Source organism: Amia ocellicauda, chromosome 3 (genome assembly GCF_036373705.1).
Source record: "Amia ocellicauda isolate fAmiCal2 chromosome 3, fAmiCal2.hap1, whole genome shotgun sequence".
NCBI classification, from domain to species: domain Eukaryota; kingdom Metazoa; phylum Chordata; class Actinopteri; order Amiiformes; family Amiidae; genus Amia; species Amia ocellicauda.
Genome location: NC_089852.1, coordinates 23,521,279 through 23,536,185, shown reverse-complemented (window position 1 = coordinate 23,536,185; position 14,907 = coordinate 23,521,279). Strand labels below are relative to the sequence as shown.

The window sequence follows — 14,907 nt, the reverse complement described above, 5'->3', positions numbered from 1 at the left end:
CAAGAGCAGTAGAACAAAATGGATACTCCCATTCTGTAACAGTGGGATTCATTTTATTTGTGAGCCACAGGGAGTGTTACCTATACAACCCATAGTAATGACACAGAATAACAATAGATTTCAAACTCGTTGGCGTTCGTCTGGAAAAATGTCAGTTTACGGAGATTGACCACAACGGGTTTGGGCTACCACAGGACTCTGCGGCTCTTGAAACTCATCAATCTGGTATTCCACAGGAGGCTTAACAAAACCTAAATACTTAAATAGGTATATGTACAGGGGATATGGACAATAATTTGTGTAATTCAACAACCAGGGAGAATGATCAACTGTCACTCATTCTCAATCTCTTAAAATTAAATCAGGCCGTCCATCCCCCTCCACACCTCACTCCCCTCACTCTCTCTCTCTCTTTCTCTTTCTCATATCTCGTCTCCTCTTGTCCCATGAACCTCTCACACATGGCCCCTTCTTTTACACCCCCTGCTTGGTGTGTGTGTCTTAGCCCCTATATACATTCCACTGTGGCCTTCTCTCACACTGCTAGGAAGAGCTGTTTGGTGTCACCCTATCTTCCCAGGCCTTTATGTAAAGCATCAGGTTGATACTTAATACTTCAGATACCCAGCAGAGGGGAGCTGTATATTTTTACCGTGCACCCTTGGGGGGCGTACTGTTAACCACAACCACTCAAACAGAGTGGTCTTAATTCTGAACGGTAGATGATGGCGGTCTGGTGGAATGGTCAGGTAAAACGGACCTCACAAACTGTACTGACTCTGTCTGTCTGGTTTTGACCTGGCGATCTTCAGGTTGTGGGACGTATCCTACATTCCCCCTGCCCCAGACCCATCTTACTGCATTTCACCCTCATCTGCCATGGCTCACAACATTCTCTCTCTTGCCTCTTACTTTAGGGTAACAATGCCCATCGGGTGTACAGAATGCCAGGCCTGAAGCTGCCCTTGCCCAGCCCTGGTGAGTACCTGCCCAGCTGCCCCAGCAAGTTAGGCTTGAGTGACCCAGATCATTTTGGCAGCACAAACAAGTGTGTCCTCTCAGACCACACTTCAGCGCATAGGTGACTCTTAATGAAAATGACAAGCAAGCCATGTGTGGGTGGTACTTAATAAAATGTCATTAATGTGCTCAGGTTCAAACTGCAGTCTTATTTCCTGGGTGACTCTGCAGAGATTATGTATGAGGGCTCAGTATCACAACAATGACTGATCTGTTTGTTTCTCTCCATCCTCCATGATCTCTCTCTCTCTCTCAGGCTACAGTGAGAACAGTAGCAGTGAGGCCGTTCCTCCTGAGACTTCCCTCCCTTCCAGCTCAGCACTGAGGAGATCAAAGAGACAGGTGAGCGGCTGTGGAGAGAGGTGGTGGTGCAGTTCAGACTGCAGGTAGGGGGCAGACATTGCAGGGGATTGTGGGTACATGTCAATGCTGGTGGAATGTCAATGCTATTCTCTGCTTTTGTACAATACGGACACTGATCATATTAACATTATGGAGGGAGAACTATCCCTCCCAACTCTCACATGCTCTGTCTGATGTGACTTGGTCCAGCCAGTCCACCACAGTCCAGATCAGAATGGTTAACAATAATTGCCCTCTTTACTGAATCTCATCCACACATCTCGCTAGTAAAAGATGCCTCTGTTGACTATTCTATACTGCCCCCTGCAGGTACACCGTGTGCAGTACACCATCCAGAGTGAGACCAAGTACATTGAGCTGATGGTAGTGAATGACAATCACTTGGTGAGTGCCCAAGACCTTTTTTGCATTCATTTTTACGACTTTGCTTTCTCCAGTTAGCTGCTCTTGAGGATAAATGCATTTGCCAAATCAATAAGTAATAATCTGGATGATTCAGAATATTTTCATGTGATGAGTCTGTAATGGGAAAGTGGGAAGGTAAATGGTATAGAACTAAAAGCATTTCCCGTATTCTCAACCATACAGTTTTGACCTCTCTGTGTCCATGTGTCCTTTTGTTCCCCTGTCTCTGCAGTTTGTACAGCTGCGTCGTTCTGCATCCCAGACCAGGAATTTTGCCAAAGCTGTGGTCAACATGGCTGATGCGGTGAGTAGAGAATGTTCCAAATTTTCCAGTATTGATCTATTTATTCTCCCCAAACTCAAGGAACCTGTTTTTTAAGCATGTTGCTTTGCTTCATTTTTATCAGTTTCTTGAAACCAATGCTGTTTTCTCACTAGAAATGTAAAATGTAATGTAAAAAATCTAGATCTACATTTTTGCTAAACAGGGGATTAATATTACTCTTGAGCAAGAAGTGTTGAAAATCCCCAGGTCAGTGTTTTTAGTGTTCAGGTAATGCAGTAAAGCAATGTTGGTTTTTTGGGGGGGGCTCTTATGACGGATAACAGGGTCACTGAGTGTTGGCTTCTCCCAGATGTACATCTAGAAGACATAGAAGGAAAGACACTAATGGGTGTTTCCAGGCTGGCATTCACGTGTAGCAGGGCTTTAATCCAATTAAAAAAGATGATCTAACCTCCTTATCCCCATCTGCTACAATGCACACATAGAAGTGTTTTGTTTTTATCCCCCTCTCAAAGTCACATTCACGACAGTTGATGATTCATGACTCATGTTGAAATCATGCATCATCTAACCCGAGGCGGCCTCTCTGATCTGCATTATTCTTGTGGAGGTTAAATGTATTGGAATCCAGCTCCCGCAATGTGAAGTTCAATTATATTACGTGCTGAAATATGTGCATCAACAGGACTTTTTAACAGGACTGATTTGTAGGAGGCTCTCCCACTCTTTTAACCCTTTCTCTTGTTATTAATCTCCATTACCATTTTTAATTCACCAATTTCTTTCTTTGCCTTAGATCTATAAGGAACAGTTGAACACCAGGATCGTGCTGGTTGCGATGGAGACGTGGACGTCAGGGAACATGATCTCCATTGGCGATGACCCCTTGCTGACCCTGCGTGACTTCATGAAGTACAGGAAGGAGTCCATCAAGGAGCACAGCGACGCCATTCACCTGTTCTCGTGGGTATTGCAGGCAACCGAGGGCAGTTGGACAGTGGGCTTTGGGTGGGCATTGTCTATCCCATGTTCGTGTTCAGTTGATCGACGCACCCCCGTTTTCCTCCCAGAAGCTCCGGCACATTTCTGGCGGGAGCGCAAGTAGTGTCCCCCATGTCATGGCATTGAGAATGGATCCACAGCATTGTTAATCAGCTTTTCAATTAAATCCCATAGAATCTAGAATAGCACCCTTCACCAGCAGGTGCCTCACACAGCCAAGAAAAGAGTCCCACAAACTCAAGGGTTAGTGCTGATAAATTAGCCTTACAGTCCATCTTCGTGTCCCCCCTTCATCATTGTCAAGCACATCTTCCCAGAAGCGGCCACTCTGACGTCACTTCCGCCCACAGTGTGGAATGCCTGGCTCTGATGTGCACGTCTCTGTCTCCCCCAGGGGGCGCACCTTCCAGAGCAGTCGCAGTGGCACAGCCTATATCGGAGGGATCTGCTCTCTGACCCGAGGGGGCGGTGTCAATGAGGTGGGGGGACGCGTTGTTATGATACCTTGTGTATATGTATCAGTGTCTGACCTTTAAACTAGAATAATAATCTAAGCATAACATGCTTGTGTGAGTATGGCTGGAGTGGATTACAGTGGCTCGTGGTGCTGTGTGTGTGACCAAGCTGTTTCTCTGTGCAGTATGGGAACGTGGGCCCCATGGCCATCACCCTGTGTCAGAGCCTGGGCCAGAATATTGGCATGATGTGGAATAAAGACCGAGCCACAGCAGGTGAGCACAGCATGCACGAATACACACAGGATTTACACTTATAAACAGGGTATATGTTGACACATACACACACTTACACACAGGGTACACGCATAACAGACAGGGGTAAGCTACCTACATGGTACAAACCTACACACAGGATTTACACCTACACAAAAGAGACACACAGGATACAGACATACACACAGGGAATACATCACATGATTGAGTCATGGGAATGCCAGTAGCCCATTGAATTTGTAGAAGATGGACAATTTGGCACAAACAATTACATCCCTCGAAAAAAATGTATACAAATAACATGAATATTGATATATTCCATGACGCGATCAAAGGCTCTTCCTCTGTGCCTCGAGCTTCCTCCGCAAGTGTCGTGTGATAGTTGACTCGCATCATGATGCCTCAATGCCTGTGAGAGGGTACGACGGACGGGAAATACCCACCGTGGTGTGAGGGTATTGTAGAGTGTGAGTTGGGGGGGCAGGGGGGCTGAAGGTGGGGAGTGTGTGTTGTTTGGGCAAGTGGATCTGGAGGGCTAAGTGCCTGTAAAGGCCTTTTGGCTGCATTTTAATTGGAAACCCAACACTCCCCCACACTCCTGCGTTTGGCTGCTACCACCAGCGCCGTTTTCTTGCATGGATGCGGAAGGACTCATTAGTCAAAGACGAAAAAGTTAAAAGTCAGCCATGAGAGTGAAGGAGATCGATATCTTACTTACTCATCCACTGCCAGGCTCGGGTTGCAAGCCTCCTGAGCTTATTGAATTGTTACCTTATATTAAATTATCGGCAGCTACTATTACGGTGTTTGTCGCATAGCTCTGGCCAAATCTAAATCGGCAGTCTTGATACAGAGATGATAAGGAGCAGTTAAATACACCGGCGTTCTGCGGAGCTTGACCTTGTGCATCATGCAGACTAAAAAGTGATGTGACGAAAAACAAAACAATTGCAATGTCTGTAGCTCCTCCATTTACTACAGCAGGGTTCCATCATAGCCTTGGTGGATTGTTATACCAATGATATACCTCTGACAAGGGCACATGCATCAGGATGAACTACCAGACTTTAGGGGTTATATAAGGTTAAGGTAACCCTATAAGGTTAGGGGCGATGCGAATGTGTATGCACTCCACTTTAACTGGCCTCATCTACTAGTTCCTTGTGCTCTCAACAAGTGCTGCACTGATTACGTTTTGGGGAGTTTCTGCTGAACAATCTATCGATGCCAGAGTCCCCGGTACTGTGGCCTTAAGTGTTGGAATGTTGGTGTTGGAATGAATCCTGAGAAAATGGGATCAGTTTCTGGCATTTAGTGGTAAACCTATCAATTCCACCTTATGGGATCTGATCTGAAGTTGGCAAAGGATTTACTCGCGAGAAAGGGGCAGAATGTGTTTATTGGACACTCACGACTCATTATCTCCTACAAGGTCTCCATTGGAAACAGTCTAATCTAACCAAACATATTTTGAACTGCTAGTCTTACTCAGGAGTAAAGCACTCACATGCGTCTGCATGAGGAGCCCTATAAAAACATGGCATTGTTCTAGTAGCCTATATGTTTAGATATAAAGCTAAACCCACACTGTTCCCCCATACTGGCTGACCAAGCCTATATGAGTGCAACCTGTGGAAAGTTGACACTGACGGAAAATCCATACATTTTAATTAAAGTGCATCCCAGCCTTGCCGCACCTCCAGAACGGGCACTCAGGCAGGTGTCTGGTAACCGTGGAAGAATGAATAATTAAGCTCCAGGACAAATGACAGGGAAGGCCCACCCTGATGCTGACTCTTACAATTCACTTGAAATACAGGCCAAAGTCCTGAATGATGCTGCCACCTGCCTGGGGGTCTCCACACCCATGAACTGACCTCTGTCCCTGCACTTCCCTTGCCTTCCCCTCTCTCTGACCCTTTTTCAGGAGACTGCCGGTGTCCAGACCCTTGGCTGGGCTGCATTATGGAAGACACTGGGTATGTCCCCTAGGCTTCCCGCATGCCGAGAGTCTGACGTGAGGCCTCGCTTTAATCTTCAATGATCGTGTGCTGGCTGTGTGCTGCTGGTTTGCTGTTCTTCTCAGACAGTTAGTGTGCTGTGCTGTAGTGTGACTGTTGTTAATATGGGACCGCCTGCTTCTTGATGCACTGTAATTACCAACATATTTACAGCCAAGCACTAATCTTTCCCACGTGACTTATACAAAGATCACTTGTTTTACACAGTCTTGGCATATATATTTATTTTTGTTTTCATATACTTGTAGTATTTCAAGTTTAATCTCCACCCTCCCAGTTTGATTAGCCCTTTTCTCAAGAGGTATATTATCATTTGAGCGGTACAATTCAAAACTAGATCATATGTTAAAGTTGGCGGTCTTTGTATCCTGAGATATTCATATTCTATTTTCCCACTTGTAATAAAAAACAATGAGTAAACTTGTCCTTGCATGTTGCCTTGTAGTATTATTATTATTATTATTATTATTATTATTATTATTATTATTATGTAACCGTTACAGGTTTTAATAGTACTAAGTAAAGTGTCCTATTAGTGTTCTTTGAGTATCTCAGCACTTTGAGATCAGTATACCAGTTAAGGGAAGATGTTATGTATTCAATTCGTAACTTATGCAGTGTTTAACAGTCTCATGCAGCAGCTCATCGTTTGTGCTGCCTGACCTTTAACCTGTGGCTGTGCTTGCTGTTTCAAGGTACTACCTGCCCAGGAAGTTCTCGCGTTGCAGCATCGATGAGTACATCCGCTTCCTGCAGCAGGGGGGTGGCAGCTGTCTGTTCAACAAGCCCAACAAGGTCAGTGCAGCCCTCCACGCCAAGAACACGGCCTGCCCCGCTAACAAATCCATGACGTGCCCAGTAGCCTTGGGAAACTCTGATTAGCTGAGCACCACTGGGGTGGTGTGGGTTGGACTTGGCTGTGCCCCAGTGCATCCCTGTCATTGTTCCAGATTGGTGGACCTTAAAGGGTGGAAATATTAAAAAATAATAATAATAATAACATGGCATTGCATTGCAGCTGAACAAGAGGGCTGCTACATGTTGGAGATCCCTGGGCTCAATCCAGACTGAGCCTCTTCCCAGTTGTTTGGCAGCTGAAATTCAAAGGTGTTTTGCATATTGCTGCCTCTACTTGAGTTGGCAGTGTTTGCAATAGCCACTCCCCCACTATATTGCCTCCTTTCCTCTGTGGAACTGGGTGCCATTGTGGGGCACATGATTAGGGGCATGCAAGGGATAGAGCTCATACAATGTTTCACTTTCTTAAAAACTTCTCCCCCCCCAAAGATTTTTTGCTTCGAATACCTCTCTTTAGCTGCAGTTTAACTAGGGCCACTTACTCTCTCTCCCTCTCCCTCTAGCTGCTGGACCCACCCGAGTGTGGCAATGGCTTTGTGGAGACAGGGGAGGAGTGTGACTGTGGCTCTTCTGTTGTAAGTCGCCCTGACTGTTACATGTTCCCACACAGCAACTGTATCTGCTACCCAAGTCTTGTGTATTATGCCAGGTCTTAAGATGACGACGATTACATTTTTTTTCTTTTTTAAATATTATACTAAAGATTATTTAGAACATGTTTTTGTAAGATAGTCTTGGCACCACAGCATTTGTACCCATGTGTTATAAAGAATGATGCCAGCTCCTTTTCTCTGTCCAGGAGTGTACCAAGAGTGGGGGTGCCTGCTGCAAGAAGTGCACACTTACCCATGATGCCATGTGCAGCAATGGGCTCTGCTGTCGTGGGTGCAAGGTACGGGAGAAATTATATATATATATATATATATACATATATACGTATATATATATATATATACATATATACGTATATATATATATATATACATATACGTATATATATATATATATACATATATACGTATATATATATATATATACATATATACGTATATATATATATATACATATATATATATTTTTTTTCAAATTATGCCAACAGAAGGATGTTGCGATATTGGCGTATTCAGTGCTGGAATTATGATTTGCCTTCCACTTTTAAATTAAGGAAGAGGAAATCATTAATGAGGGATTGATAATAGGAGACACACAGAATCATACAAGACCTCTACAATGGAAATGCTTTACTGAGATGTTGGGCGGGGTAGGGAGGGGGGTAAATAGAGAGCATTGAGAGGCTGATGAAGGTGTGTGTGTGTTTCAGTATGAGCTACGTGGGGTGGTGTGCAGGGATGCTGTGAATGACTGCGATATCCCAGAGACCTGCACTGGAGACTCGAGCCAGGTGGGTACAGCCGTCTGTCTACACTTTACAGTCTTTACAATAGATAGGAAAGGATGTTCCCCAGTTACACCCCTGATTAGGATGTGAAAGGAATTCCTCTGGAGTGTATTGTCTGATGCGTTGTCTTCTCGTCTTGTACGCAGTGTCCTCACAACGTCCACAAGCTGGATGGCTACACCTGTGAGGACGGCCAGGTAAACTCTCCACTCTAACCTCCACGGTCAAGAATAATAGAAACGAGTGTGCAAATGTGTCAAATACAAACACATTTCAGAGACTCTTACTGTAAAAAGTAAAAGCAGTGCCAAAAGTCTGTATTACATATAAAAGGGTTCTAAAAACCTTTCCAAATTGCAATCTAGAGCAAAACATTTTGAAATAGCCACAAAAGATTAAACAACATCAACGGGATGCAGGTAAATATTCAGTTTTCATGCAGCTTTTTAACCTGGATTATGCCGTTTAAAAGCTTTTAAATTAGTGGAATTTTTCCTATCCCCCCCAGTATATGACATGTCAGAATTGTCAGCTCCAGAAACAGGATACACTTCCTGTTTACTTAATCCACAGACTGAAAAAATGTTTAGTTAGTTACTTAGGGCTTGGAAAGTCTGTTGATATTGACGTCAGTGTAAAAGCTTTTCTGAAATGATGCAGTGATGGATGTGTGGGAATCAACACTGACTACAGACAGCTCAGAGATCACACCTTCCTGGGCCTCAAACCTCAGGAAAACGTATCGAGTTTGGTGCGACTTTTAACTGTGATTCAAGTCCAGGGTGGTCTCTGTGCCAAGGGGCTTGCCTGATCTGGATTTCCTTGTGTTGTCTACCCTCACATTCTTTTGGTTCTTTGGATAATTCTGATAAAAGTTTTAAGACTAAGTTGGCCTTTAATCTCAAATTAAGTATCTTCCCCTCTCAGATTCAAATTTGTGTTATTGGCATTGGCCAAAGCACTTTTATGCGGCTCATTCAAGAACAATATCAAATTGCTCTCCATTTCCCTCTCCCTCTCACCGTCCCATTCTCCACTCCTCTGACAGGGGCGCTGCTACAGCGGGCGCTGTAAGACCCGGGATGGCCAGTGCAGAAACCTGTGGGGCCACAGTGAGTATGCGTTCAGGTTTGGAACTCTTGCAATTAAATATGAAGAAGTATGATTATGTACAAGTGTTTTCCGTCCTCATTGACAGAACTGGATTCATTTATTATCTTTGATGTCAGACAATTCTGCACATGGACACGCTAATAAAATAAGATGTTTTTGTTCGTTTTGAGTTGGTTTACTTAAAGCGTGCAAAAGGCAAAGCATGTATGTATATATGTAAACAGATGATCTATACCAGAAAATGGGAATTGGTAGGAGGGATGTGATTCACAACTGGAAGGAAGTACATGCATCTCGGATTAGGCAATGTATTGAAATGAGTCAATGATGGAGGATCCGGTCTGATTACTGGGGAAAGGGTTCCATCTGGTGGCGTGCCGAGGCAACACAGGACTGTCCTCGAGCGTACTAGTGTATCTGTTTCACTAATACTTTCTCCTTTATCAGTGATTCTCAATCCTTACCCTGCTGGTTTTTGTTGCAACCAAGCTCTCAATTACTTGTTAAGTAATAATTGGATTACATTTGATTTTTAAAATTGTTTATCTGATAACTGTTTTTTCACAGACTCGGCGGACAGGTTCTGCTACGAGAAACTCAACACAGAGGGCACGGAGAAGGGCAACTGTGGGCGAGATGGGCCCAGCTGGGTGCAGTGCAACAAGCAGTAAGTCACTCATTCAGTCAATCAGTCAAATGCACCCTGTTTCTGTTGTTTACGTTTGTACAACCTCACATTGCTTCTTCCCCCCCCTTGTCACCTTGCTGCAACTCCCACTCATCCTTTTCTATTCTTTCTCTCAGGGACGTGCTGTGTGGCTTCCTGCTGTGTGCCAACATCACAGAGAAGCCTCTCTTTGGGGATCTGGAGGGGGAGGTGACCAGCCTCACCATCTACCACCAAAACAAGTACATGGACTGCCGGTAGGGATATCCGCTCATCGAGCTCTGTGGGAGAGCAAGGAATGTCCTGGGCATATTCACCACAGGCCTTCATTAAAGTACAGATTTTCTAGCTGGCTAGTAATGTTTCAGCTCTTAAAATGATCATTTCTAGTTAATTTCCAAGTCACCTCCAAAGGCTCTGAAAGAGAGAGATGCTGGATTTGGAGTTGAGCTCCATTTCTTGTAGACAGTAAAAGGTGGATGGAATAATTAGGACAGGAACTTCAGGGCTGAGGTGAATTGCCATTGCTGTGATTGGGTAGTAGATCAGGGAACAATCTGTAATAAGTGAACTATATGATTTGCATGACTGGCAAAGATTGAGATTAAAATATTATTAAATAATAAAGATGTACAAGGCTTTTGAGATAACGAGAGCAGAACTGAGTATCCAATGTGGATTTGATTTGCCCATCTTCAGTGGGGGAACTGTATGAACCATTACCTTAGACTACTGGACTTATTCCGGGAGCAATTTTAATATCGAGGTACTAGAATTACCCTTGAGGGATGGGGAGGGAGAGGGTTAGCTTTTAAGATGCAAGGCAGCAGCTGATTCTGGCCCTGGCCCGCTGATTGTGTTGCAGTGGGGGGCATGCCTTGCTGGAAGATGGCACTGACCTGGGCTATGTTGACGACGGCACCCCCTGCGGCCCCAACATGATGTGCCTGGACCACCGCTGCCTGCCCCTCTCCTCCTTCAATCTCAGCACCTGCCCCGGCTCTACCGAGGCCAAGACCTGCTCCCAGCATGGGGTGAGCCTGCGACACACACTGCCAGACTGGCACAGTTACCGCTCTGACATACAACTGACTGAGGAAACAAAAGTCTAGTTTTGTCATACCGACTCAGTAGTGTGGTACTGTCTGCTGTTCTTGTTGAGTTAGAAATATCTCTCTATACAGATCTGGCTCTGCCAGTGTTTTAATCAAGGTCAACCAAGATAAAAACAGACTGGCTACAATAAATGAAATATTACATGAAATACAATATTTTGCCTCCGCAGGGTCTGTGCACTTGCAAAGCAACCTCAGAGCTGCAGGCTACCACTCTTCCCTTTCCCTCACCCTCTCTCTCGCTCTCGCTCTCGCTCTCTAGGTGTGCAGCAACGAGGTGAAGTGCATCTGTGACCGGGACTACACGGGCAAAGACTGCAGTGTGTTTGACCCCATCCCTGAACCCAAACCCCAGGGAGGCCCCGAAAAATACAAGGGTTTGTGTCTCTCTGCTACTGAACCTCACAGCTCATGCGAGTGGCCACTGATCAGTGTATTAGAGGCCTGGCAATAAGACTCTCACCGCATGGGTGGCAGACTCTAGTACAGAAGTCATGGTGGATATTTCAAGCTGATTCCCTGACGTTTTGCATTTCTGTCTACGGCCACGTGGTGTTACAATTGTCATCTCTTTTTCTGCTTCATTGCTACAATCTGTACAACAGCCTGCAGCAAGTATAAAAGCTCGACTGGACCAACCTGCTCTGCGATGGCACTCTGGTTTCCTGGGTACTGTCACTCTGTTGTTACTCTAAAAGAATAGACAATGACAAAACCACAGCTGTTAATCTGTGCAAGTTGTTACCTGTTCTAGGCCTTTTCATTAGAAGTCTAGTACTGAATCATTTAGTATTCTATGGGCAGAATACATTTTTTTTACACCCTAGTTTTCTCCCAATGCTGCTGTACAGTAAATAGTACAATTTGTGACGAAGGAGAACTGTAAAAATGGCAAAGAGCCTGTTTTAGGAAACAAGTTGCTAGATTTCTCTCTCAAGCAGTAGAGGATTAATTCATTTCTTTGACATGATATAGATGCATGCCTTGTATTTTGTGCGATCTGCCCATTTAATTGATATGTCAAATCGCACAAAATACAGGGCCTAGACCTGAAGTATTGTGAGTTTGATCTTTTCCTTTTTCCTTTTTTAGTATTTGTATCATGATTTTTATTCTGGAGATCAGTTGTTGAGTGAACCTCTGTGATTTGCTCTCAAATATGGTTGAAGCAAAATAAGAGCAAAGACTCTAGACATAACTGGACTCAACCTCAATGTGTTTTACTTATTTCTTGCAGTCGACCAATGAAAACAATTGGCAATGTTGTGCAAAGCACACCCAAGGCAAAGCAGTGACAAGGGGGGTATCCAGCTGAGAGGCAGAAGTAATGACAAACCCACTCCTTATATTTTTTCCCTTTGGTCTGTCGTCTTCCCCCCCCCTTCCCTGCCTCTCACTCTCTCTGATCTCTCTCTATCTCTTTCTCTCTAGCCAATCGTTGTTGACGAAATGTTCTGTGGTTCTGCTGTTTCTGATGTGTGTCTGGTGGTATTGTCCCCCCCAACCTCCCCCCCTTTCCCTCTGTCCCTTCACACAGGTCCCAGTGGTACCAATATCATAATAGGGTCCATCGCAGGGGCAATTCTTCTGGCAGCTATAGTCCTAGGGGGAACAGGATGGGGATTTAAGTAAGACCTCTAGCATGCCTCTTGTGTTCCTGTCTGCTTCTACCTGATACTGCCACTCACTTACTAAACAATCTGCAGGGGGGGCAAGTCTGAAATCCCAATTCCCCCACCCACATCCCCCCTCACTCCATGCCAACTTAAAAAAGCAGTCCTGTCCAAAAGATAAAAAGCAAACAACAAAACAAACTTCTTTCATATCCAGTTTTTCACATCACACACTAAAGATAGGACCTCCGAAAGTAAGGTGTTGCTTCCCCAACCCCACAGTCCCGCCTTATCCCTAATTAAAACTGATTGAGTGCCATCTAGTTCTGCATTAAACCCGGTCACATCTAACTGTCATATTTTAAACCTGTTAAACCAGTACCTGTGACATAACTGATATCTATCACTTCTTGGAATTCAATCTTGCAAAATTCGATCTACCAGGGTTCCCACTTGTGCGTTCAAATACTTTACTAATAATTTTCATTGCCTGGAGGAAACTCATTCTTCACAGATTAAAAACCACCTGAAGTTCCTTATGTTCTTATTGTTCATTGTTCTCCTAACAAATTCCAAACTATTTTAGATCCCGTCGGTCAGATTTGATTTCTAGAGGCTAATCTGACGTTTGAGCCTGAAACATGAATGAACTGTGAGACGATGTTTGCTAAATCTGGGTACAGTCCATTCCAAGGCAAACTAGATAAACAGCAGCTTTAAAGCAGATCCAGGTTTTCTGTGCTGGACAGTCACCGCTTTTCCAGTCTTTATAAAACATTTTAAAATTATTTTTTGTACCCCTAGCTATACAGTATATAATTTTAATATAATTTGTAAGCTTCCTCTTAACAAACTCCAATGGTGTGTATCTTCCTTCGTGGAAAACCTATAAAATCTGCACTCTTTCTAACCATCCCCCCCACCCAAGAGACTGTCCTTCTGTGACGTCAGGGGCAGATTGTAACCCCCTCCAACACCCCCCCCCCCCCCCCGACACACACAACCCCTCTCTCCCCTCACCCTTCTCTCCTCTAGACTGAGACCCCAGGATAGCCTGCCAGGGGCCCCTCTGTGCCCACTTGGTGTATCATACCTGCTGTGTGCATGTGTGGTTTGAATGTTATCGCTCTGTGTGGGGGGTGGGAGGGAGGGATGGATATGTGTCTTGGGCTCCCATACATTGAAGCCAGCTGTGCATGCCTACATCAGTGGCGCCCAGGACCGTACGACTGAGACAGTGTGACCAGTCTGTGGTGGCATCGTGAAGGTTCAACAGCAATTGGGGGATGTTTGCACGGTCCATTTGCTTTTGTTGATTTGGTGGCTATGCTCCTCTCGGGGAGAAGTGTGGGAAGGGTTTCTCTAAAGAACTGGATGTGTTCTAGGAGCAGTGTGCTATTGTAACGCACAGATGCAGGATGTAGGGGAAGGCTGTCCTTGCTTATCAGGTTTTAAACCTTTGCGAAGGGAAAGCACTTTGATTTGATTATGCTGTTTTCGATCAGATATGTGCACTTGTTGTCCAACTATTTCTGCTCCTGCAACATTCTTCAACACGTCAAACAGTGATTTTACAGTAGAGCTGCAGAAAACTCCTGAAGTCTAAGTAGAGCCTTGTGTAAGGAGAGCACAGGTTTTTATTATGATAATACTTATAATTATTTTGAATCTACAATTAATTTGCCTCCCTTATCACCCCAAATTTGCAGCTAGGCTCGCTGCTTTGACTCCTCGGCTGCCTTTGCATATATCCTCATCCTTAGATCTGTAACTTGTCAAAACTTGATTGTCACATCAATGGGAGAATTTGATGCAGATGGAGATGCTAACAGCCTGAACCTGCACAGTCACAGAAGTCACTTTTGTGCGGCCAGTCGCAGTGTCCCCCAGTTGACTTCTGTCTGACTCAACACGGATCCACCACTGGCTGTCAGTCTGGCTTTCTGACCCTGCCTTGGTACTCACTGCACAAGCCTGGAGACACCACAATTTTATTGGGGCTCAGTGGTGGCGGCCTGCTGGAAATATTATTTGGATAAGAAAACCAGTCCTGTGTTAAAAGTGGAAACGCAATGTGTTGGCTGGGTAGTTACCATATTGTGCGCACACACACATTTACTTCTATTGGTGTGCACAGGAACCTATGTTTAAAGGAATATACACTGTCCGAACATATTAATCTGTAACTGTAATCGTCTTTGAAATTAAAGCAAGTGTTTGTTTTAGGGAGGGTTAGGATATATTTGCCGCTCCCAATCTGCTGTTCACTGTCAGACAAACTTAATTGGCGCCTCATAGCAAAGCCGACTATGGA

The 14,907-nt window shown here is 44.5% G+C and overlaps 1 protein-coding gene across 2 annotated transcripts in view; it reads left to right on the top strand.

Moving 5' to 3' along the window:
- Window positions 1-14,907, top strand: part of adam11 (ADAM metallopeptidase domain 11) — a 40,564-nt gene that overhangs the window by 19,235 nt on the left and 6,422 nt on the right. For both annotated transcript variants that reach the window (XM_066698565.1, XM_066698564.1), the window contains exons 7-25: window positions 918-978; window positions 1,277-1,362; window positions 1,693-1,767; window positions 2,021-2,092; window positions 2,871-3,037; window positions 3,471-3,555; window positions 3,717-3,807; window positions 5,735-5,786; window positions 6,524-6,623; window positions 7,190-7,261; window positions 7,486-7,578; window positions 8,008-8,088; window positions 8,232-8,282; window positions 9,134-9,197; window positions 9,766-9,865; window positions 10,003-10,122; window positions 10,731-10,899; window positions 11,243-11,357; window positions 12,518-12,608. In XM_066698565.1, the coding sequence (XP_066554662.1) occupies window positions 918-978; window positions 1,277-1,362; window positions 1,693-1,767; window positions 2,021-2,092; window positions 2,871-3,037; window positions 3,471-3,555; window positions 3,717-3,807; window positions 5,735-5,786; window positions 6,524-6,623; window positions 7,190-7,261; window positions 7,486-7,578; window positions 8,008-8,088; window positions 8,232-8,282; window positions 9,134-9,197; window positions 9,766-9,865; window positions 10,003-10,122; window positions 10,731-10,899; window positions 11,243-11,357; window positions 12,518-12,608 (1,745 nt within the window). The remainder of the gene's footprint in view (window positions 1-917; window positions 979-1,276; window positions 1,363-1,692; window positions 1,768-2,020; window positions 2,093-2,870; window positions 3,038-3,470; window positions 3,556-3,716; window positions 3,808-5,734; window positions 5,787-6,523; window positions 6,624-7,189; window positions 7,262-7,485; window positions 7,579-8,007; window positions 8,089-8,231; window positions 8,283-9,133; window positions 9,198-9,765; window positions 9,866-10,002; window positions 10,123-10,730; window positions 10,900-11,242; window positions 11,358-12,517; window positions 12,609-14,907) is intronic.